The sequence below is a fragment of the Pipra filicauda genome, unplaced genomic scaffold, assembly GCF_003945595.2.
Source record: "Pipra filicauda isolate LSUMZ 115617 unplaced genomic scaffold, ASM394559v2 scaffold39_size4671491_pilon, whole genome shotgun sequence".
Taxonomy (NCBI): domain Eukaryota; kingdom Metazoa; phylum Chordata; class Aves; order Passeriformes; family Pipridae; genus Pipra; species Pipra filicauda.
In genome coordinates this window covers 2,152,111-2,178,845 of record NW_024104531.1, presented here as the reverse complement: position 1 = coordinate 2,178,845, position 26,735 = coordinate 2,152,111, and the positions used below count along the sequence as shown (strand labels likewise).

Sequence of the window (26,735 nt, the reverse complement as noted above, 5' to 3'; positions counted from 1 at the left end):
ATTTCTTATTTCAAGTAGATGGGAAATCTATAGCATCTGACAGAAACTGAGATTTTACTCTTTAAATGCAACAAGGAGAGAGAAAATGTGGCCATGCCTTGACATTTTTTGACAGTTGATTACTACAATTAACAAAATCCTTAGTGCAAATGCCACAGAGGTTTAGCAAAATTACCCAATAAAATTTCTAGAATATTATTGCACTGTAATAATTCACTATAAAAAAAACCTTATCTTTAGTGACATTATTGATAGGAGGAAAAAGTTAAAATCTATGAAACCTTCGTATTCTTTGACTACTTACTTATTCTTCAAAACACGTATATAATTTGCTAAAAATGTGGATATAATTTGCTAAAAATGTAGATATAATTTGCTAAGAACGTGTCAGTCAAATACATGGATGAATGACCATAATCCCTGCAAAATGCTGGGAAGTACCTTCTTCCTTGACCATCGATTTCATTGCTAGCTCTTTTTTGCAAACTTTTATTAAATGTGCCTGTCTTTAAAGATTTCTTTCTAAACAAGTGTTAGAACTAGCACCTCATACCCTACCTGCTAGATTTTTCTAGACTAGCTTTTCCTAAAAGGTTTTCGGTATTCAAATATTGTTATCCCTTTGTTAGGATCTTCTTATTCTCCCTCCACATGTCTAAGTTCTTTCTCAGTTTGACACTTTTGTCTTCTTCCTCAATTTTCCATTTTAATTTCTTAGGTCTGCAATCTTCCTCCCATTGTCTCTCTCTCCATACTTCGTATCTGAGTAGTCTAATCTACAAACTGAAATTCAGTCATCATATCTAAGTTGACAATTGACACAGCCCTTTGTACTCCAGGTCTGTTCCCTTCTGTCTGACATAAAACCTCAGTCTGCTTTTCTGATCCTCTGTGTGAATGTGTCGCTACTCTGACAGTCTGAGTTTGAGAAAACAGAGCTGTTATTCATTCACCTCTTCAGATTCTTCCTCATTTTTCGCACTACTACTTCTCTTAGTCACTATGAACTACTCTTTTAATCTTGTCTGTCAGTAAAGTTCAAAATCAAGGTATCCTGTTTGTTTGTAACTTCTGACTCTTCATTACAACAGTGTCTAAATTTATTCTTATAAAAAGTCCCTGACCCTTATTTTCCTATCCCTCTTTCTAGCTATAAATTCAAATGATGTTTCTCCTCATATCTTACATACTAAAGTTCCTGTCTCAGCTGTATAAACAAATTTGTATGGCAAACATATTTTCCTAGTCTGCTTCTTCGAATTGTCACTCTTTTTAATTCCTTCAGTAGCTCTCCCCTTTTAACAAGTAGAAACACAGTACCTGAAAATTTTTGCCTTACCCTTCACCTTGTGCGTTACTCCTCATCAAAATGCTTCAACCTGGAGTGATGCTTTCAAATAAACATCCTCATAGCTTTTTTCCCTATTGTTCTCCACAGTTAAGAAGATCCTTGTGCAATGTTTACAAGACAAACTGACTACAATTCTTCAGGTCTGAAGTCCAGATTTGTAGGTGAGCTTGACAGACCTGAGATCAGGAATGATACCTGAATCTGTAATGTGATCAGAATACAGGCTCATAGACACATATAACTTCCCACATAAATTGAAGTAATTTACCAGCCCAGTCACCAACATCTCAAAGTCATTGTATCACCTCAAACAGTATTTGTGTAAAGTTTTAAGGGAAATTACATAATTTGGCTATATTTCTTTCATAATTTTTGTTTACCTGGTCATGAATGGGACAGTAATTTCCACTCTACTGCAGGCAACATACATAGGGATGATCATATCAGAAGATTTAATGAATGCTATTGCCTCATTGCTGGTGTGAGATCAGTTCACCTCTTAGAAACACATTGAATACTCTTTCATGTAAAATATTGTCATTGCCATAGCATGCTTGGGGACAGATTTGCACTTGATGGATCTGGTTTAATCAAATGTTACATCTTCTTTGTGTTTTTTGACTGAAACATCAGAGGAACAGTGTGTAGTAATGCATGCATGCTTTCAGTTCCTGAAGCACAGAAAGCTCATACTGGTGTATCTTCACTTTATGAGTAAAAAATTATAGCAGGTATTGAGCCTGTGTGTACAGCAGGAAGCTGAAGAAAAAAAATTCAGTGGAACTTCGGTGATAAGAGGCTGGCAGACCCTACATAAATTAAATAATCCATTCACTATTACTGTAGCTTCAAAACTTTTAAATGTCTTTACGCAAGGTCCTTTAACCAAACTGGTTATATTTATGTAGCAGTACCAGAATCCAGAGCTTATTTCAGTTCTTTTTTACAAAAGCTGAACACATATTATCAACTTAGTATATGAGGGGTAATCATATCAAATCAAATATTAATCAAATAATGCTAAGCAGCGTATGTTTTTGTATTTTCAAAGCTTTGTCTAAAGACTTGAGAAGACTCAGACCAGGTGCACTTTGTCATTACCCTGATATTCACAGAGGTTTGCCATCAGTTTGAGCAAGTGCAGAGCAAGCACAGATGATGTGCTGCATGTATTCTGCTAGCATGGAGTTTGGGTACATAAATCCTATCACCAATATTCAAAATGGTAAATTCCATCTAGTTTTCCATATGTCTGTTCAATGAGAAAGCATGACGGAACATATAAAAGGGAGGGCAAAACACGAAGGGCAGAATAAAAATTTTAGCTCTTACAAGATTTAGGTTCAGTCTCTGATCTACCAAAGATTTCCAATATATGCATGATCAAGGTCCGTAGCCCCTCTATGCTACAAAGATAATTGCTTTGTTCTGCGTATCATGAGTATTTCCTGATGTGAAGATTAAATCCATTAAAGATTGCAAAGTTGTTCAGATATTACAATGATAACATTTCTACTAGCTTTCCAGTTATTCCTGGCATAGTTCAAAACAATTTATCTGAGACAGACCACAAGGCTGCAAACTGGAATCAGTAACATAAATAAAAAAAATACATATCTGTTTACTAAAACTTACATCCATGCAAACACATTATAATAGATTAAGTATCCTCTGAAAATAAATAACCACAATTTAAGAAACTAATTTTGGACTAGCTAATTTTTGTAGATTTACAAAATTAGTACTTTCTTATAAATAATCTGTCCTTAAACAGCCTCTCAGACCTATTATGCACAAACACGCTTTCCTTCAGCTTGATGCCTGATTTTGTTTTCTGTTTTGATATACATATTTACACTGACAATTGAAAATAATTACACAGTCTTAATAAATAAATTCTGTTGAATGTCTGCAAAATACCAACTTTAGTTCTTTAGCTGTTTCTTTATATGATTACTCTTGGAAGCTTCATGGCAAAACTGAATTATTTGTTCTAACTTAAAAAAAAAGAGGCAGCTATGAAAAGATTTTAATATAGAATGTACAGATAGAAGTCAAAGATGTTTCAAAGAACACAGAAAGTACTAGAATATGCTAAGACTTAACAAAGTTCTGGGCTGGCATATCCAGGACGATGTCTCTATTTAGCCTAAGGGCTGCTATTGAGTCACATATGGTAAATATTATGAGATCTTTTTGCAAGTCAGTGAGCTTGGGCTTCTTTAAAAATAATTTAAAAAACCACAAACAAAACAAAACAACTTTTTCTCAATATCTTACTTTTTCCTATCTCAGTCAAATGCTACGTAAAATACAAGCTAGTCCACAGATAAAAGGAGAGCAAGATCTAGAGAAATTACCTCATGAATGTTTGTGCATAAAAATGGTAGAAGAGTGGCATAGGCCTTTCCTTTAGAATTAATATAGCAACAAATACACTTTTATTCAACATATATAATAAGCTATAAATTTCCATTTCATATAACCCAAGTACAGAATGTAATACATTCAAATGTGTTCTAAATGAGCAAAACCGGATTGATTCAACATCTGGTATGATTTGAGTCAGCCTTCCATATCCTGCCTGGCTTCCAGCTGCTGGTCCAAAAAGGCCTGGATCTTCTGGAGGCGTGATTAACACCATGTCTCAGATGCACTGGAGCATCTCAAATGGCACTATTCATCTACTTGTGAACAACCAAATCACTTTTTAAATAGTGTAAGAATTAATATTAAAATAAGAATATCTTAAATTCCCTCTAAAAACCTAGTTTAAGAGTTTCTGACATGGAGGGAAGAGATGGGAAATTGATTATGACTTTATTTGGCAGATTAGCTCACATGGCTTGCTTATAAATTTTCTCTTCTTTGATGCTGGTGGTTGCTGATAGTCAGAAAGGGCCACTGAACAGGATGGCCACAGTTCATACTTAATGGTTGAAGTCTGACTGAACTTGAAATTCAAGATTTGAAATCTAATCTGGATTTGATGCTCCTTTTTACCTACCCAAGCTGTAACACTTTTCAGGAAGGAGACATGGATCTCTCTGTCTAATAAATTTCCTCCTATGAGTGCTAAATGGCTAAAGTAACTTACTGGCCACTAGTTTTCATTAGTAGTTCTCCAAAGCACAGTAATTTTAGCAGAACTGAACATTATTACTGTTATTTTGGTGTAAGAGTTGTCTCTCTAATGCTTCACAGTCACAAGGGAAGTGCATCTATTAGAAAAACCTCAAACCATTAAATATTTTGACATCTGTTGATGGTGATGTCTTTATGATTTAATAGAATGCAACATTAATATTGACAGACGAAATTCCTTTACATGGGTATGATAAACAAAGATTGGGAATGTTTTAATCTTTATAGAAGTTTAAAAATGCCAAGAAACAGTCTTCCTTATGACACATCTTAACATGACATGATGCCACTTTCCAGCACTTCCCTAAGACATAGTAAATGCAGCTGAGGGAAAAAGAAAGAAAGAAAAAAAGGGACAGCTCTCTACACACCGTAGAGGCAAACACTGATAAACAGCTTACAGCCAGTGGATCTAGCACCTCAACCAACCTAAGGATGCTCAGGATTATAGTTCAGCTGTGAATGAACCAGAAATACACTTTATTTATATCTTTTTCATGACAGGCTACAGAAGCACCATTTCACTGAAATGATGTTTTTTAATCCATTTTTCATCCTGGTTTAAAAAAAATCAAGTTTTTTGGTTCTTTCTCTGGAAGGGAAAAGGTTATTTGCTTTTTTAGCCGATGAGGGACTATGCTAGAAATGTGTGTTTTACCTGCTTGTTCAGGTTTCAGCTATCTTCTGAAGGAGAAGATGAAGGGAATAGAGTACTTATAGGAAAAAAAAATATGTAGGATAGTGGCTTGCAGTGCCCATCCCTCCCAGGTAGCAAGAAGTCTATTCGGTAAGAATGCATCCATCCATTTTTCCCTCTTTGAATAATATGAACATGTACAGTGAATAAAAATGAAAGTTGAAGCAATTCTATATAAAGCCTTAATAGCCTCTTTGGAGTGCAACGTGTGTTTTTTTAATATTCTTATTGTCCTGAATTTTCCCACTTGACTCTGTTCATGCTTAGTCATTAATTTTACACATAGTTCCTTTAAAAGTGAACTAAAGTACCATGTTGGAAGAAAGTCTGATTGATTAATCATTTTTCTCAGTAGAAAAGTCAGGAACATATTCGATTTCCAGCACCTTCATATATATATATACAGCTATAAAATGAGACATAGATTGCAATAGATAGCACTTTCAGATAAAATGTGAACAATCTGTGTAAGAGAATAAGTGTTGAATGAGAGGGCTCTGTAAGACTGTGTTGCAACATATATGTAACTATAGCTGTATATTAACTCTATGCCCTTCCTTTGCTTTTTGGGTGGTAGATAACAGGATTATGTACCTTGAAGCTTAAAGGTGTAGCTAACAATGACCTATGAACACAATGAAACAATTGTCTATTTATAGGTTACTGCCTGCAATCAATACCACCTTCTGTTTAAGTTAATCAATGTTGTCTTTAATTGATTAGCTTGGGTTGAAAACCTGCCAAAGTGCTGACTCCTGGGCAGGGGGATAGGGAACCTACTTATTGCTATTTGGTTTCCATGCATTGTAAGACAAGTTCAGTATTTATCCATGGTCAAGGAAATATGAAGCAAAATAAATCTTTAACATCTGTTTCCTCATTGAGTATTACAATTTCAAGAGTAGAGGATAGACGAACTAGCAAGAGATATTATAAATGTCTACTATAGAATCCAGGTTTAAAAGCTGAACTATGTTGGATAGTCTGCCAAGCCAAATAATCAGTAAAACAAGTGTCTTTAAAACTTGTAAGCTGGTAGAACTAGTAAGGCTTATTCTTGTTAGGAGAAATAAAATAAAATATTTAAATTAGTGCACAGAGAGAAAGCTAAGCTCTTTTGAAAATGTATAAAAATTAGAGAACCTATTTTCAGAGATATATCTTCTGCAATGGTAATGAAATTCAAAGTGGTGCACACACAGATTAATGTTGTTATTTATTATTATGTATATAATTTCATTGAAGTGCATAGCACTGTACCCATGAAAAATAAGTGCATGACCCTGACATTAATACAAGGTGTTACACATTGCAGTCAAAAAGCAGCTGAAGTTTAAGGCACTAATCAGAAGGAAAATGAAGCGTTATGTGTTACTGCAAATAGGAATAGTATTTAGCCAGCAAATATTTTATGGAGACTAAATGAAAAAAAAAAAAGTAGAATTGGGCAACCAAACGGATGTAGTAAAGTAGCTCCACTGAACTTCTAACAGTTTCTCCCCCTTAAGACCACTACTCGGTCTGAAGATAAATTTTTTTTTGAGCGTAAGACAAAAGAGAATGCAGAAAGCACACTACCCTTCAGCTTCCAAAGCTGAACAGTGCATGTGCATACGTTTTCACCACTACATCAATTTGTTTGACAAATTCTGACATGCAGAGAACAATCAATAACAAAACAGCAGATATCACTCCCCAGTGGGTCACTAAAATGGCTTTGCTCCATTCTGTTGTCTTTTCCACATATTTCTGGTAGCTCCAATCACTACTCTTAGCAGAGGTGCTTGAATAACCCTAAGGAGAGCAGTCCCATTACAGAGACACTCTTGTCTTATGTCTGCAAAAAACTGTACAGACTGAAACCAGTTGTCTTACTGACCTTTAGAAACCTTAAGAATGGAAAACTTAAGAAATCTGATAATCAGACAGGTAAAAAGAAAAATCCAAAATCTATCTGTCAGATTGCTGAAAGTCACATTATCACAAGATATAGTATTTCACACAGGCAGACCTCCTTACTGTTTGTTGACTGCTAAGCTGAAAAATTACTTTTTGTTGACAAATGGAAATTATTGGGTTCTTTGGTTTTGATTTTTGTTTTTTTAAATCTGGCCTAATGGAATAACATGCTAAGTGGCCTAAAAATCACAGAAATTCTCATCTCCAAAAAAGTCAGTCCATGTTTTGTCATTGCTGCTTCACAGAACCTTTTTATATTTCTATGGGTCTAGAATAGTCATCTGTTTGTTTCCATAAACAGCCTAGCTAAGTAGCAGATGTTTCCTTGGGCAGTTATTCAACATATCTAGAAAAAAAAAATCCCTTCGCCTTCCAGGCTTCTGACAGCTTTGTTTCCAGCTCCTGACTTCTTTTCCCTGCTGAAATGTTCAACCTTTATAGCAGGCCCGCACAACAGGTGGGCCGTGGGTCTCTTGCAGCTTGAAAAACCATTTGTTTGGCCCATCAGCTGCTGAGAAGCATCATGTACTGTTTGATTTGCCCAGCTGCCAAGAGGCAGCAACAAGATGTCCAGCAGAAAATGCATATCTCCTGGCTTGTCACAGATCCCTCAGAATGCATGTACCTCCTAGTCAGCCACCTGGTCAACCAGCAGCCACATGGCTCTGGATCATACACACACACACATTGCCTTGCAGGTCAAGGAAGTGGCATATTAAAAAATATTTTGGATATTCAGAAGTAGTATTTGGCAGGAGGGAGGTGAGGTGGAGGTGAAGGAAAATGAGAAAACAACAGTACAGGGGAAGTCAAAAACAGTGTTGAAATAAGTTGACAGAGAAGAAGGAATGTCATATGTGAAAGAAAATGTATTTTCATTCTGCAAACAACCTAATACATCCATTCGAGAATCTTGGTTCTATACTAAACCCAAGCACCTTTCTGATAGAATTCCTATGCAAATAATAAATGAGTAACAACAAATCCATAGTACTTACTAAGCAGTGATGAAAATGGAATAACTTATGAGCAAGTGTCAATTGAATAAAAATGCAGAATTTACAAGTTGATATATAGAGAGAGATATTTAGCAGTTCTAAGAGTTTTAATGAGTAAAAAAGGCAAGAAAAATCTTGGTATAAAATGTATAAAGAATCAGGTGTTTTTCTTGGGTTTAATCAATTAATACTTTGGAGAATATATGGCCATCAGTTTACATGGCATTACACAGATGGATGAGGTCATCTTCAGGCAGCTATAGGTGCAAATGGAATTGCTTTTGATTAAGGGGAACATGGAAAGGAACAGACAGAAATGCAAAGATAGGAGACAGAAGCTCAGTGAGAGAGATGCAATTATTGAAGGGAGTCTACAGAAGGATAATGGATAAAGGAAATGGACTTGATGCTGGTCATCAAAGTCAATATCATGAGCAAAATAAATGAAGAAAAGACTAAAGAAAAGACATTTTAGTTAAATGTGCTGCAAAGAGAACTGATGTCTCCAGAAAAGAAATAGATGTCCTGTCATATGAGGATATTGAAAACTATTTTTACAAAATCATTAGTTAATTTGAGAGTAGTCTTGCACTGCAAAATGTATCCTATCTATGATTAGCAGCCAACAGTAATCTTCTCTAAGTCTACAAACATGAACTCATAAAAATACTCAAGATTTACAGAAATTAGGACAAGAAGTCTGATGCGATTAGAATTGGAAATAAGGACAGAAAATGTGACTGGGGGAGTGACTGAGACTGGTTAAACACACAGACAGATACGCAGAAACCAGGGCACTGGAAGACACTGTGAAACGGAATACATAATAAAAAACAGCTGGCTGACAGTAACCGAGACTGAAGTTGGGGGACTAACTGATTTGTATTAATAGACAAGAACAGATCCCAGTGGCTGAGAATAGAAGGAAAAAGGGGGGACAGAGCACAGATAGGGCATGAAATTCAAGTAAAGTCATCTGAGGTTTCTTAGAGGGAGAAATCTTGACAAGTAACTAGGTATGAGGCATACAGATAGAACACTATGAGTCAGTATCTGGAGCCATCTGGATCTTGATTAACAAGGACATTAGGCATAAGAAGTCAAAACTAGAGGCTGGAATTATGAGTGGATATAAAAAGAAACTTGCATTGAAAGGTGAGAGAAAAAAGGGGCAAGAAAGAGATTCTAAAATTTGGAAATTGATATTGGGACTGATACAAAGACCAGAGATGAGGGAGAACCAAGAATAAGAAAGCTTGATGGAGACACTGCTAGAAGTCACACAGGTTGCAAGAAAAATGAGAGGAAGATTCTGTGCCCAAGAGCATGAAATGTATCCCAAGATTGTCTTTATTTATATCAACAAGTATAGCAAAACGTCATTCCTCAGACCACACTGCACATAATAAGGTATTACAATTTATCAGTTCATTGGTTAGCTTTATCACTGTGTATCTAAAGACTTAATTCCACACAGTTTTCAGATGTTGTCTCACGGTGAAACTTCCAACTTTGTAGTTTACTTGTCAAGAAGAATACCCTAGGAAACAGTTACCTAGGACATTAGTGAAGCAAAATACTCAGCTGTTAGGAAATACCAAAATTAAGACTTAATATATGAAAGAAGTTGAGATAATCATTCACAGCTCTTCTATAAAGCATGATGTCTAATGATGGATGAATTATATATAAACCAGGTATTACACAAAGCATGAGAACACACACTGAGCACTGAAGATGAAGAAAGTATTGGACACATATCCATTTATTCAACTGCATCCTTGTCCCCTGCACTGAATGAGACAGGGTACTGTGAAAAATATAGTATCTAATCATATAATTAAAGATTATATCATGACACATGCACAAAGATAGTTGAACAACGGTGCAGAAGACAACCTTAATTCTAACATTTCCTAATTTTGGAATGCTTGACTTCACAGCCTTGATAATAGCCTTTTCCAATAAAGTTTTTGATCTCATAAAAAACATTGTCACATATTTCCATGCACTTTTGTCCAAGATTCATACATCACAAATGGGAATGTGTGCACAAGCTTCACAGAACCACCAAAAGTTCCTTTTCAGTGCGGAAGTCCTTCAGATAGCTATCTTTCAAACACAAATATAGCAAGAAAGAATCAAGTACTATCATTTGCCGAAATTATTACACAAGATTTTGCTTGTTGAAAAATAGATTAAACAAGTTTCAAATCAATGCAGAAAACAATTTAGGTTAGGTTTCCAGGCAAATGACTGAAGCTGTAAAAGCAATTTTTATTAATGCAGAGGGCAGCTGTGTGGCAGCTTTCCCCTAGTACTTGAGCAGCAAAATGCACACACTAGGTTCTTTCTATGGGCAAAGTTAAATCGTATTTTCTTTCTCACTCTTCTTCAGTAGCCTTCAAATGCCTTACAAGGAACCTCATACAGGACTATGCGGTCAATGTCCTGAGTTGTTGCAGCTTTATTTCTCTATTCCTGAATCTGTCAACATTTCTGTGTCCTGCCTTGAGAAGGTTGGATTGCCCTGGAAGGTTTTGTGTGCGTGGTAGCTGAGTGGGTCCTTTTTTTACATCAGAAAAGCATAGTCTGAAGCCACTTAGCATTACGTTTAACTGTATTGTTAATATGAGCCTACAGAAGAGGTGGAGATCTAAAAAAAGCAAGAAGTTGGTGGGAAAGGGCTTAGAAAGCATAAGTTCATTTTTCTAACGGACAGGGAGAGAAAGATAACGGACACAGCTGGAGAAAGGCTGATAATGTGATAGAAGGAAAAATAATATTTGCTGCAGAATAAGGAACTGAGGTATGAAATTTTGACTGATGGACAAAGAGAACAAAATTTGTTGTGGAGAAGTATGCATAGTTAAGAAAAAAACTGATTGAAAGTGCAGCAGGATGGGAAAATTTTGAGGGCAGGCCAAATGCAGAGGGTCTCCTTCAACACAAACAGGCATTTGAGGAAAAAAAAAAAGATAGGCCTGAGAATTCATGAGAATGAGCAAGGTGAGACAATCTAGGAGAAAATGGTGGAGCTGATTTCAGAAGTAGCTGGAAGGATGGCATGTAGAAATTGGAAATTATTGGAAGAAAGCAAAAAAAATACAAGTTGAGGCAACTGCTAGTAAATAGTAAAGAAATGGAAAAGACAAACAACATAGCAACACAAGAGAGGGAAAATTTGATTAGGCTTCCTGTTCTTATCAGGATAGCTTTGGGACAAAAGCACAAAACAATTTGTGAGTGATTTGGGAAAAGGAAGACATGACAGGGACACCACAAGAAAAGAATGGTCAATGGGGAAGACAGTGCAGAACTAGAACATTTTTAGGTGATTTTAGATAATGTGTAAAGGAAGGGGTGCTTAAATGGAATGAAGATGAATGTACAGGAATTGGGAGGGAAACCACTCAGAGACAGAAGATTGGAAATATGGGATTTATAGAGGAAAAGAAAAAATAATAATGTAGGTAGGCAAATACATGCTAAGTAACCAGATGGGGAAGAAAAAACTCAGTGGAAATAAGAAAGTAAAAGCGGCAGTTAATGTCATTGTTCTAGTGCTTAGTAAGAGGTCTGGTAACAAAACAGCATATAAAAGTTAAACATTATCTTTGTTATGGTACCTTTTTGTGTGGGATGAGGGGGTCTTGGGAAACCGGATTGGGAGCTAGGCATAGGCATCTAGTGAACCTACAATATGTACGGAGAAGAGGATAATCTGCTTTATTATTATTTTAAACAGAAGCAAAGAAAACATTTAAAACTACTGTCTACACCAGTTCCTAATAACTTAGTATCTGTTTTTACCTCTTAAAAAATATGTAAGTATATCTGAGACCCATAATTGAATTACTTATTATGATTACTTCTTAACATTTTATGTATATTCCAGCAAACTGTCATCTACTCAACATTTAAAAAATTCAAACCCAACCCTAAAATACCCTATATGGCTTGTTTTCTATAGTCTCATATTCAATTTTCTTTTTATTAGTGCTCCCATTTTACAAAAGACTTTACATGAACTAAAAGTGAATCTAAATGAGTGCTACATGATAAAAAATAGAACAGAACATACCCCTCGTATTGACAAATGCAATTATCTTCTATGTTTAAATTAGTCCTATTCCTTACTCTTAAAAGCAATACTTAAAAACAGCAACATTAAATATAACTTCAAGTCGACAAGTATCAATTTATTAATAATAAATAGTAGGCAAAATAGTTTTCATTATGATTTTCTCACATAATATTTTCTTAAATGCTTGAAGTACACTTTGTATTTCAATTATTTCACTTCTCTACAGAGTGCTGCAGCTTTCCCACCTTTGCTTAGTTATAGAACTGCACAGCATGCTCAATACAGCAAACTGAAAAATTATTGTGGATAAAAAGACTATTATGCCAGGCATGCTTTGGTACTGAGACACAAATATGTTTTTGAGAGGAATAAGAAAGGTATAAATATTTTCCTAGTAAATACTTTTTTCCCAGAACCTGAAAGATGTAAGAGACAATATTATATTATTTATTATGGAATATCTTATATATGGGATGGTATTATATATGTGTATATAATATTTCTTCTATAGTGCATCCTAGAGTATAAAAAATATAATTTACAGATCAAATGTAAGGACAAAATTGAAATTTTGCATAATTGTGAGGATATGGTCTTTGTTGCTCCAAACAAAATCCATTGGAAATCTTTTGTAGAGTTTTGCAGCTAAAGGACCCCAACTGTACTGAGCATGCTTTATCCCCGTGCTGCAGGAATGAAACGGTTCTTTTCCAGCAATTTTTTCTCCTCACTCCTGCCAACAATTCCCATACTAAATACTGAAATAAGAACAGAATGCTCTCAGTGCTTCCCTCCCTGATATCCAGGCAGATACACAAGAAGCAACAGAAATGTACTGAATGCAGTAGGGAACATCAGCTTGATAGGGAGACAGGGGAAGCAGAGGCTACACACAAAAACGTGGTTTGCAACAGGGAAGGCTAGTAACAGGGAATGTCAGTGCAGCTCTTGAAATGACTGGACAAGAGGAGGAGGAAACAGGAAGGGACAGACAGAGCGAGGGGGCTGGGGATCACTGAGAGAGAAAGAGCTTGTAATTAAAGAAATAATCAGGGTGGCATGAAACTGAGTTTAGAAGAGTGTCAAGTTAGGAAACAAGAAGCACAATGTAATGTAGAGCAAGGAAAAGAGTGAGATTGGCCACTGACAAAAAACTAAGAGGAACAGGGACAGAGACATGGGGATACATAGTAAGGGGGACACAGAGAAAAGGGAGTTTACTGGTGAAAGGAAATCCTCCTTCCAATATTGGAAGTGAACACAAAGAGTCCTGACACTTGGCATGACTTGTCTGCTGTTAACTGTTTCTTGGAGTATTTCTGAAGCCTGTGACCCTTTAATGGCTGATCTACAATGACAGTAAGCTCCTACAGTTACATTCATGTTGTAGGGTTACATATTGTGGTAGATCTAAAAGTTCTGAATTGTTGTAAGACTCTTAAGCTGAATATATTAAACTAGGATAACTCTATTTCTTGCTTCTTTCCTTTTTCTTAAAAACCCTCTGTTTTAGTTATATGTTAAGACTGCAAAGTAGAGATGGGAAATGTCAGAATTAAGGTTGCCTTTGCAATATGATTCAATATCACAATTAGAATATATCATAGTCCATTCTTGAATTAAACAATCATCTGTGGATTTTAGTTTTGTTTTTAAGGTATACCTCCTTTGATGGATGAATCAAGGAAAAATCATCCTTTCTGACAATGTTTCCTGTAAACCCTTGATTTCATTTATTGCAAAAATGGAAATACATGAAATGAGCAATAGTAGACACAGGATAGCTGGGAAAGAATGCATAATCATTGTTCAAAAGCTGAAATGCTGTTCCTATGTAGTTTGGGATAAGTCCTTTAGAATACATACTTTCAAAATTGTGTTGCTCATATTATAAATATCTAGTTAATATCTCAGCCTATAAGTAAAACTGAAGTCAACAGAACAGTGCTTTGACTACACTGAATACATTTGCCAAAAATGCAAATTATCCTGAAAAATTAGAGCCTTCATACTTGAAAGTTAAGCAATCTGTCATCTTAATCTGTCTGTGACTCTGTTTCCCAGCTATCAAATTGGAATACTCCAAACTTCACTTCCTTGCAGGAATTCTCTGAAGATGAAGTAGTTAATATCTGCAATGAGGACAAGTACTGCCGTGACTGGTGTAGCAGCATGGCCTCCCAAGAAATTAGAAGTCTGTCTTAGCACCAAACAAAATAATGAAATGTCTGGATTATAACAAAATGACATAATGACTGAATTCTTACCAAATTATTATGTCAAATGGTGCTTTCAATAAGGTATAAATTTTATGGGAAGGAAGGCAAGATTCTGCAATAACAAACCTCTTAACATGTACCCACTTCCCAGGCAACGTTTAATCTGGCATATTCCAACTTCTGTGTTATGGACTTTGCAGACAGCTTGTCATGTGTTTGTCTTTCACAGGAACTTACTGCCTCTTTAGTATTTGTTTATATGCTCAATCCATTAAAAGCTTCCTGACTTTTCTATTCTGTTGTTTCAGCCTCCTTTTGGCACACCAGTAACAACCACTTAGATGTTAGAAAATGTGATTAAATAACACACAGAAGATGTCAAATGATACCGTTAGGATGATTGACTTCGAAATGCAAAATAAAGGCAATTGAGAGTGATTACTGGAGCTAATCATTTTAGGCTTGCCTGTGAAAAATGCACCTTCATTTACAATTGAAAACAATTTCTATTTTTATTGTTTACTATTCGCGTAGGCACATTTAGCCTGTTGACAAGAATAGACATTATAATATAAATACTATCTTTAAAATTTGCTTTTTACTAATATCTTGATGTTTGCAATATATATACATTTAGATTCAAGGGGGAAGTAATATGGCTCCCTTTAGTATTTCATGTATAAATTTACTCAGCAGATTTGTTTTATTAAAATGTAAATAATGAGATGTGGTAAATGAAAAATCCAAGATGGGAATAAACAGCTTATTTATTGTTAATGCTCAGGGTAGCTTATTGAAACACACCTTTCAGTAACTGCCACTGACTATTAGCTGTGAAATTCTCATCATACCTTCAATGTTACCCATTAGGTTTAGCCATTTGTACAGTTACAAGCTCAAGATGTTTCAAATATACCTCTAAAAACACTGTTAAGTCAAACTACACATATTCACAAAAACTGCATTCAGCCTGTCTGAGATTCAACCCAATACTGCTTCAAATTAATTACTCTTCTTTAATTGCTCTGTATAAACAGAAATGACCTATTAATTTAAAGAAAATCTATCAGCACACAATGTATTCTCTCTTATAAACAAGCAAGATGAACTTGACCTTGTTTGAACTTGTTTTGATGTGGCCCAGATGGTAGGCTACATGCTTGAATAGCAGTCTAAAGCTGAGGAAAAACTCATATAGCAAGATCTAGATTTATAGCCTTTTGCAAATTCGTACCTTGTATTGTCCTTTCAGCATCTGTTCTGCCCCCGCTGCGGTCAGCTTCTATCTCTGGGGTCAGAGAGTCTAGAAACATAGAAAGGTAAGACTGACATATATTTCATTTGATTCTTATAGCCCTTTTTACAACCTGTTACTCCAATGCTGAATTACAATACAATCAACCTTTGTCAGTTTTTTTAATGCTGAACAATGACTGGAGGCCAGGACAATTTTTTGTTAGACTAGGAAGATTAATGAGCAATAGATTTTTCAAGCATAAAGAGGGGAGAAAAAGAGGAAGAAAAAAAATTGACTTCTCAAGCTAATAATATAAAATTGTCCTAGTCTGAACATTCTCTCCAGTGAGTTTATTTGCACATACTATATAAAGTAACAAAGCAATAAAGAGAGAGGTATCACTTGAATGAAGGAAAGAAAAGAGACTTTCTTTTTCCCCCCTTCCTATCATGTCATAAATTTCAATATAACAAGGTTCTTTTGGTACTTAAATTGAAAGTTAATGACACAGAGGTAAAAACTGGCTTCTTACCATTTAGGACCCTGAGACTATCTGTTGAAGTTGCCTGTTTCAGTGTTTGTTCTGCTTGCTCTCGTCGTTTAGTCTCAAATTCGAGTGCTTCCTGCAATTTCCTCTTTGCCTTCTTTTCCTTCTTTAGTCTTTTCTGAATTATTGCTAGGAAAAGAGAATAACATTGGTGTACTCAGATTTGGATCTGAAACTTGGCTGCACAATTACCTACTAAGAGTCTTAAGAAATGCTACAACTGCAATCGTTCATATAAACCGATTAATTACACAACACCAATTTAAATTACTTGAAATTTGCTGGAGTCACCCTGGGATATTCTAAGAACTACTGTTCTATACGATGATATTGAAAACTGTAAGTGATATCAAGCAATAGCTCTTTTTTTTTTATAAACAGCTGAGAATCTATGAATGTTAAAATCAGAAAACCTTGGTACTAGCAATGAAATGTCCTTTTTGAATCATCTAGCATAGATAAGCCTCTGTCTCTGAATGTGAGGTGTTTTTTTGGAATTGAGTCCACCATTTCTATCTGCCATAGCACACAGTTAATATACACACAGTGATGGAGTCCTTGCCTGCCTGCAGCTTCTCTCACATAAGAGGGGGATCTGTCTGCCTTGGGTGCCTGGGTAGCCCCCACCCTGCTGTGATCCTCATTTTTTGGGGAAAAGCCCTGAGAGTTTTAATTCCCCTCCAAGCTCTGCTTCCTGTATGCCATCTGACCTCTTACTGTCCAGTCTCTTCCCTATATTTATTTCTTTTCCACATTTTCCTTTTATCTTTGGCTTTTCTCTTTCTTGCTTTCTATCAGCTACTGTCCCATCAACTAATTAACCTTGAAGAACTCACATCAAATCCTTTATGATGCTGGATCCCCCAGTCAAGTAAATATTACTATACTTTGTCAAATGTGAGGGAAAATATTAGGAAAAGAATTAGTATTTTAAAATTAAGCATATAAAGCCCTAATTTAGAAAAAATGTTTTCCTTGTATCTCTTCTGTTCAAACTGTGTAAGGAAAAGGATTGTAAGTTCAGGATGAAACTTCACAATTTTCATGTCTATGTTACCAATGACTTACAAGCACAAAAGTAAGACTTGAAGGATCCCTAACTAAAGGAAGGTATCACAGGTTATGTTCCTGATGAAAAAGGAAAATGGGAACCAATTTTTCTACCCCATAAAAAACAAAGTTAGCCTCTGAAGGAATTATGTGAAGTTGTACAGCACAGCATTATCTCCCCCACCACACCCAAATCCTTCTCACATAGTACATTCAGGGGTTTCATGGATGTGCATGTAGAAAGCTTATTTGTCCTAAGATCTTCCTGAAGAGTCTGTTATTTTGACACTAATTAAAAAATCAGCTACTAAACTATTCACTAAAGAATTCATTACGTACATTAAAAAAATTATCCCTGCCAAACCCAGATACTAGGTGATGCTAGGTTTGCATGCCAAGATTTATCTAGCCCTCTATCTCACTGCAAAGTAACCTCTGGAACATGCCTAGGGATGAATGCTGAAAAAGATAAAAATATACTTCCACCAGTTCATAGTCCCCATGTACAGTAGACTGTGACTGTGGCATATTTCACAAAATGCAAATAATGGAACTTTTAAAGGGAACTGTCTTATTACTATTTAATTTATATGCTAAGAAGAACCACCTTTTGGTTGATCTTGGATATTTTGTGTTGCTATACAGAACTGTTCAGGCACAAAATTAACATAAGCACATATCCTGTAGTCAGAATAACTACATAATTTACATACAAGACTTTGGAATTTTAGTTCTTTCTAATTTTGTACTACACCAACTACTTCACAGGCTAATTACCTTATACCATCAAAGAACATCTAGCATCTATACAAAGACTAAACTAAATACATTTTGAATCATTGCATGGTTTTAATGTTTTCATTATAAGTACTTTGAAAGTGATTGCAATAAATGAGAAGGAAACATATGTTGCTTTCTGAATTAAAATGTCATCATGGCTGACACATTGTAGATGTGACTACAGCAGTCAGAGCCAGAATTAGCAAGCCCTTACTGTGTAGCTGCTCACAGAAGAGATATTATCCTACTTTCACCAGTTGATGAGACACATCCTACAGCCTTAGGAATCACTAATTGGAATATTTACAAAGAAGGAAGGAAACAGTACAGTAAATATGCAGCTCTATAGAATATACAGTAGCAGCAGTGAATTTAATGTTCCAAAAAAAAGGCAAAAATATTCAGATGCAGCTACTAAAGAAAATGATATTTGACTTGTGTTAACATGATGAGCAAAAGATAGATAGATGTTGCCTAATGCTGCAGATCCCATTCACCTAAGGAGTTTTGACCTGTATGTGAAACAGTGGCCTGTGTTTCTGTGCTGTAGCTTTTAAGTGTATTTCAGTATTTTCATATGGTATATCTTTACTTCAGGGATATGGTACACTTCTCCCATCTTGTTCATGCTTAAGACATGTGAAATTTTCTTTAAGATAAACTTGCTATCTAGAAAACTAATAATAGGTAAAGGTTCCTATGCATTTTTCTACCTTTAATTGAAGAATAAATTCTTACAATAATTACAATCTGGCCTTATTTTTTTCACTCTTACATCAATTTGTTCCTTTCAAAGAATAATCCATCACTTTTCTTTCTTTAGAACAGAAGTATCTACTGGTAGAGATAGTTATCCTCATTATAATTGCTTTGCTGCATATCACCAATAACTGTTCAAATCTATTCCTCTTTGGTCTGACTCTTCCCAGTGCAATATCATCATTAGAGGGATACATATCCAAAAGCAGATAATGCATCATGCTGAAAATAATATTGTCAATTATTTCAGTACCCTGAACAAAATAAGGGACTATCCCATACTCTTTTCTGACAACTCTGAGTGAAATTCATTTTGCTTAATTTTAGCTGATCAAAACATATGTGTCTAGTATAGTCGAGTCAATGATATTCCCTCGGGAGTTAAAGGGAAGAGAAACAAGTCTTCACAGTGCAATTGATGACCTATGTGAGAACAGGATATACAAATCTCTTTCTTTATTGACCAGAAAGGGAACTTCTATTCATGTAAATAGAAGTTTTTAGATGGTAAAACTCAAGTAAGGTCAGATGGTTCCACCACAACCTTTTGTACTGTGCATATGATTGCGTAACTCTAAAAAAGAATATATATTTGAGCAGTTGTGAGAAGGATTCAAAGAATAAACAAGCTCTTTTACCAAACTACTTTAGAAGTGTAAGTAGTACAATTGTACTGAGCAGAATGGACCAGCTGTGCACAGAGGGATGATGCATTGCACAGCTGTAATAATTGTTAATAGCTATTGTCTTAAAAATGTATTCTCAAAAGTTAAAAAAGGATAATTAATGATGTGATAGTCCTACCTTTGAATGGGTCAAGGCAGTAAACAGGATTACATTTTGTACTTACTGCTAGCATGTTAGTTAAAGGTATAATGACATTGGTTGTGAAACTAATTGTTCTTAGGATTCTCTATTTATGTGGTTCCCAGAAAATTAAACTGGATAAGAAGAGAGTTGTAACTCTAGCCCTGCAAAAATACACATCTGACTTGCTATGGTCTGAGTTTAGCAGCAAGTGAGTCCCAGAGGTTAGCTGTCCCTTGAAAGTAATTAGACACTATTAAAGGGTGAGGCATACACAGATAGAAAAATGGATACACAAAGAAAGATAGGAACATGCTCATAATGCAAACAGTTAATGCAAATCACTGTAAATAGTCTCACCTTTACTATCAATGAAATTATTTAAAAATCTTTAACATGTATATGCTTTACAGTGTTAATGTTAGAAATGCTACTAATGGTCTTGCTTTATCAAGAAGAACCTTAACTGTTCCTTCTACAAATATGCATTTTATCTACTATGCACTATAAAGGGCTTATATATTACTATCATCTTCATATTTATTACTTATGCCTAAATATGCAATATAAGAACACAGACGAGAGTTCCTAAAAACTTGCAGATTCTTAAATTGTATTAAGAAGCTATCCCTTATCATAATGATCACAACCTGTAAAATTCTGTAACAGCACTTATGGTATTTATAATCACTTTTTTATTACTGATGTAACAAGTAATATTCAAGAAAAACATTGAGCAAAAGAAGGTCCTTGCTCCAAGTCTCATGAAGATCCTACAGAAAATCAGGCAGGTTATAAAACTTCTTGCATTGCAGTCAGCTGAGACACAACATGATGTAAGGGGGGTAGTGTTTTGATCAAACACAAGTGTTTGATAAAAAATTATTTTTCCTAAGGAAATAAATAGCAAACTGTTTATGTCTGTTTAATTAAAATACCTCTGTTCTTCTGCTCCACAGCCAACTGTTTTTCAAGTGTTTCCCTCAGTTCTCGTTCCCTGAAGAGCTCCATCTTCAGCTCTGTCTTTTCCAGTTGGACCTGTTTCTCTTGAGCTCTGGCATTGTCTATAGCAACCTTTAGTAGACCCTGTTCAAAGATAAAGTTAGATAATGTTTGAAACAATGTTAGAACAGCTGACATAATAACTAGCTACTGTTTTTTTCCCCAGATAGTCATATGAGATTCCAGAAATAAAATTATTATGTCACAGGATCAAAGCCTCCCAATTATCAACAGCAATTTTTAACTGGAATTAATTTTAACAGATGGACAAAAATCTGTAAAAAGCCACAAGTCAAGTTTTCCCAGAAAATGCAAACTCGCATTTGACTATGATATAATTAATGTGAAAATGTAAAGGGATAGGTCTATTCCTTTCAAGAAAATTGAAAAAGAATTGGCAGCCTCACAATCACATCATACACAGAATTTAATCTCTAGTCCAACTCAAGCCAATGAAAATTAGCAAAGGGAGAAAGGCTCTTTTAAAGTCTTGCCATTTTGCTCCTCATAATTGTTAATTATTATTACTTTCAAATATTTTCATATTTCATAGAGTTTCCAAGAACGATAGGTACATTGGGATGCTAAGCAAAGGAGAGTCACAGAGCACGAAAATATCTCTGTTTAAAAAGTCCATTACCTGATCTTGGATAATTATTTCACAGCAGAGAACGAAACACAATCATCTCTCAATTTCTTGACCTGAGAAAAATTCTGCCTTTTTTCCTGTTGTTATTGTTAATTCAAACTATTCTAAAGTTCTCTTGTGAATTTCAACTTCACACTCCCTTCTTCTTTTGCAAGGAAGTTGGATGATCCTGGCAGAGTTAACAGTGTAACAATAACAATAATAACAATAATAATAACTACATAGTTAGGACACTGAGATAGGGCATGGAAATGGAAGGAGAAATGGAATTGAAATAAATGAACATGGAAACGTCCTTTTAGATTTTCAAGAAGCCTGGCCACCAGGCTCTTAGGTCTACACATGAATCTCTCCTATTGAAGCTATCATAATAGAGCAGATAATTAAGCATGGATATGCATATATGAACCTCCAAGGATACAAAAATAACTCTCCTTTATCCTAGGCAAGACTCTTGATAACTTAACCATAGAGATAATTTGACCCAACAGAGATTTAATTACTGATATAAAGCAAAACAATGCCAACAAGAGAGACTGGAGAGTACTCCCCAATGGCTCTGCTAGGGAAGCATTAAGCTAACAGATACAAGGTTCACACTCAAGACCTGTAGTGCTACAGATATGAAACCATGACCCCCCACTCCAAAATAAGCTTCCTCACCCCTCAGGCACACTTCCTAAATTGGATTCTGGGCTGTATGTTTTTTTACTTTTTTTTTTTTTAATATATCTCCAAAAAAAAGAATGGAAAAAGAAGTCATACTTGAGAAATAGAAAAAGTATTTTTCATGAGTGTTAGTCTTCATTTTTATCCCTCTAGTCTTCCCAGTATCAATGACTACTTTAAAATTTGTGTCCTTCAAACTCCTCTTTCAGTTCTGTTTTCAGAGCCTGTTATTTTCAGTATTCCTCATCCTCCTTCTTAACTAAATTGATGCCTCAGGTGTTGTCTTATTCAGAGCTTAATGCTTTGCAGCTCTATTACACTTGAATCTAATAAAATCCACAGAAGCTAAAAGATCTCAACACCTTCTGATTGCAAGGCACAGATGGTCACCAAAATGATATACGCTACATAAGTATAGAACCATGTTTGGAAATATGGTAACAATGGTAACACAATAGATGTTCTTACAAATATGTTTAAAGTTTTAGCAGTTTTCTTTCAAAGACCCAACTGCTATTCGAAAATGGCTAAATAACAAAGGTATTTTGTGTTGAATGTTAAACCTGAATTACTACTAAAGTAAAAAAGGCTAAATATAATGCTCTACATACATATGCAAAGCAAAATACAATCTATAATATTTTAAAGCCTTTGCAATCTATTTTGTAGAAGTTAATTTGAATTCTGTTCCTTTCCCCTGCCATATTCTTCTACATTGATGCATTTGAAATACTAAGAAATTGAAGCAGAAGTTGTTTATCAATACCTGCTTCTGGCTTATGCTCTAGAATGTTTTAATCTCCTCCTATTAATCACTTACTGGAACATGTGATTCATCCAAATCATTAATAAACCAGATCAAGTAAAATTACATGAAAGGTATTTGTTGATGAAAAGTGTATTGTCTAGTAAGTTTAAAGCTGCAAACACCCTCCCCCCAAATTCTTACAATCCATTTTATTGTTTAACAATAAAATCAAGCTCCTCAAGCAACTGCCATCTTTACTCAATTCCACTACATTCATGTATATGTTTCTTCTTCATCAGGAACAAACAATTAGTAACAAATGAAAGAGATCATTACATCAAGTGCCCTTTTAGATAACCCCAATTAAAACTTTAGTTTAGCTGTATTTTAATTCTAAGATACCAAATTCTAATTTTCTGCTCTGATTGCTCTTGTTGACTTATCTTTGAAAGATGTACTCTCAGTGCAAAGCGTAGAGATTATTTAGCAAGATGCCAATGTTGGCATCGCTTAATGTGTTGATTGGTTGTATTATCAGTAGCAGTTTAAAATAAATTACTATTAAACTATTATTGTCCTTGGCTGACAAAACACAATATTTTGGTGTTCTTTAAATATGAAACAATCATTATGAATAAACATGGAGAAGAACACTAGAGTGTAACACTGATGTGTGTAATTTTATATTAAGAATTGCTGCAAAGTACGAAGCTGCTAAAAGCATATTACATTTTCTATTGAATTTCTGCACCATACTTCCTCTCCCAGCCTTTCCTTTTTTTATACTTGCTAACATAGCTAATGGTAATACATTACCTATTGCTGGTGATTATGTCTGAAAAATATTAGCTTTTTGGAGTCAAGATCCACTAGGGACTACTTATAAGCTACACAAAATTAAGTTTCATTTTTAGAAGTTAAATCAGTGCACATCAGTAGGCATGCAATGTGAAAAAAAATCTGCACTAGAGCCAAACTGATGCATATCAAAAGTGCTGTTGCTGCCAATGACAGCTCTAATGCAAAAATACTGAAACATTCAGTATCTCCCTTTATTCAATGCAGAAGGGGCTGAGAAAAACTAAAAGGTACAGCTAAAAAATTATCAGTGCCCCTTGGAACAGGAATAGCAATTTCAGAGTTGCATGAAACTCTATTAATTATTCCAGTGGATCATCTGGAAAAGATTACACAAAATACAGTATGTCCAACTTGTATGTGCTATGGCTAATCCTCTAACCTGACATTAAATCAATATGCTGCCAATGACAATGGGAAATGCAGTGCAACACAGGACATTAGCAAAACCGAAATATTTCCCTTTAGGGAAGGTCAGATGTTATGGAGGCTGGATAATGATAATTGTAGCGAACACGCTCAGGTTCCAGATTTGGTTTTAACACAGAATGACTCTGTCTGGAGCCAGGCTTTAAGCACAGCATACCATTCTTCTCCTCAGTGTCACTCTTGACAATTTTTATTTAATGTAATGCCAAAAATAGACATTTTTTCCCCCCTGGAGATTCATAAGTCATTCTGATTTGGTTTGTTTACTTTACTGTACTTGTTTTAGTAATTTCCACTGATAAATTCTTTAGAAATGTCCCAAATATAAAGTTAAGTTGATTTATGACTTTCTTCCCATTCTTTCATGTATCCAAAAAAATCATCATGTTAAGGCAGTCTAATGATCCTACAGAAATTAAATATACATCAAACCTCAGTCTTAAAACCAGTATTACCTATCATTATTTTTAAACTATGCAAATAATGTGTTGCCTACTTTGAAAGAGGTGAAGGGGAAGGTACATTGAAGCTCCTTCTCTTTCTCACTGCATCTAGGTGTATGATCCACCTAACTGAATTTTGTTAGCTACAGATTTATATGTGAGATCAAAATGACCTTACTTATGAGTCTGACGGTGTATCCAGAAGATCATATCTTGTTTCCAACAAGTGCCCACATTGAGCGAAAAAAGAAAACTAGAAGAACAAGGCATGCACACAGGGAAGCTTTCCTAGTCACACCTCCTGGCTTCCAGAGGGTTGTAGCTCAGAGGCTTCCCATTGCAACATTAACTATTCATGGTAAAAACACTTTCAAATACCATTGCTTCTCTTTTAGTCAGGAAAATATATATAATTTCTATGCTCTCATCATTAAAACTATAGAGTGAAAGGCTTAGCAAAAAATATAAATATATATTTTTTTTAATTAACTCCACAGGTTAATTTTTGAATATCCGCTATTTGTAACTGACTAGTGTGAGAGACTGAAATGGTTTGTGGCTTAAACCATCAGCAGGATGCTTTGCTAAGAATGGGCAGAGTGGTTGCCCAGGTGCTGAGAGCATGCACACCCGACACCTCAGGCTACAAGCTGGGTGTTAAACAAGATGAGGAAAGAGGCAAACCCTGTGAAGCAGGACAAAAAAAAATTCTTCATTCTGATATGAAACACCAACAACTTGGCTTTAAGCTACATACCAGTGTATACTTCAAATAATATTTGAATCCGGTTCTACTGTACATAAAACAGACATTGTGACTACCAAATAGGAAATCTGTACAAAATTTGGTAATACTCTTTGAAGTCTATTCTTTGAAGACAGTACTGTAAGTGAAATGAGCTTATTTATAAAAGAAGTGCTTTTTGTAAATGCTTTTATGGGAGACACATTTCAAATAGCTTTACATATCATTTCCACTTTGGCACTCCAGCAATTTAAAATAACTATTTATTAAAGAATTGTTTCTCAGTTTAGTAAATGAGATAAAGTTAAACAGTAAGATACATTTCATTAGCCTGTAATAAAAAGAGCATTGAAGACAAATGTTGTTAAACATATCAATGTAATTTACAATGAATTTTCTGCTGTGGTTTAATATACAATCTGTATTTTTATGTGCTGTATCTGACAGCTTCTAAATTCATTTGTTTGCCGTTGTTCCTTTAAAACCTAAATTACTAGAAAGTTTCAGTAAATGAGTTGATCCAAATAATCTTATGAACTGATTAAGCTAGAATGGTTTTATTAATTCAGACAAATCTGCAACTGGCTCCTCTCCATCCCTTTAAGCTGATCTACAAAAAGGCCTACCTGGATGTTAGTCAGAAGGGTCTCTATGGAGGACAATCCATCAGGGAATAAAAAAGGAGATGGAAAACCCGGAGGTAGTGGTTGCCCATGCCCAGTTAGAGAAAGTTTGTCAAGGCTGTCTCTTGCGGTTGGTGTGGAGAGCGGGGTCTCATCTGTATGTGATTGAAACAAAAATATAGAACAAGTTACGCTTGTCTGTTTTTATTAGACCTCAGTAATGGCTTCCCTAGTGGTTTCCAGAACATTTATTGCAAATTGGTTCCTGCTATCAGGAGAAAATGCTTTCTGCTGAATTTTCTTTAATGAAAAAGCTGTGGAGATACAACAAGATAACATTAATGAGTAACTTTATAAGCCTTTTAAATGCAGTCTCTAATGAGACTGAGTTTACAGTGCCATAGAATCTTTTTAAAACAAATATTATCTCACATATAGTTGTGATAATATATTCAGGCTGACTTTATGGGCACCTTCCCAATTATCTCATTTTAGTTTGTGTTCTATTTGGATTGACAATAGAAGATTTTCTAGCGTGACATATATTTTGTATATGAGAAGTCTTTGAATACGAGGCTTCCCATACAATTAACCCTTCCCACTCTTAATGGTTTCACTTACAGCTCAGAAGACTTTGCAACACCAGGAAAAACTGCAGCTCCCCAGTACATTTTTCATTAAGAAAGTACACCTGATTCCCACAATTAAAACATGTCTGAACAACACATGAAATTAACAGTGTGGTAACAATCACTGGCCTAATTTTTTTAAGCACGGACATCTTCTAATAATTAGTGCTAAACTCCTTAGTAGGATTTTTGTCACAATCAGATCTGATCAGTTCTGACATCACAACAGAAAAAAGCTCCCACAGTTTGAAGACTTCTAAGATTAAAGTTTCACAGATAATCTGTGAATGGATTAAGAAATGGAA

General features: G+C 35.1%; 1 protein-coding gene across 1 annotated transcript in view; it reads right to left on the bottom strand.

Annotated features, from left to right (window-relative positions):
* Positions 1–26,735, bottom strand: part of DACH1 (dachshund family transcription factor 1) — a 379,725-nt gene that overhangs the window by 24,771 nt on the left and 328,219 nt on the right. Inside the window, exons 8-11 of the mRNA XM_039385172.1 lie at positions 25,805–25,956; positions 20,574–20,721; positions 16,225–16,368; positions 15,690–15,758 (exon numbers count right to left, since the gene is read on the bottom strand). Coding sequence (XP_039241106.1) covers positions 15,690–15,758; positions 16,225–16,368; positions 20,574–20,721; positions 25,805–25,956 — 513 coding nt within the window. The remainder of the gene's footprint in view (positions 1–15,689; positions 15,759–16,224; positions 16,369–20,573; positions 20,722–25,804; positions 25,957–26,735) is intronic.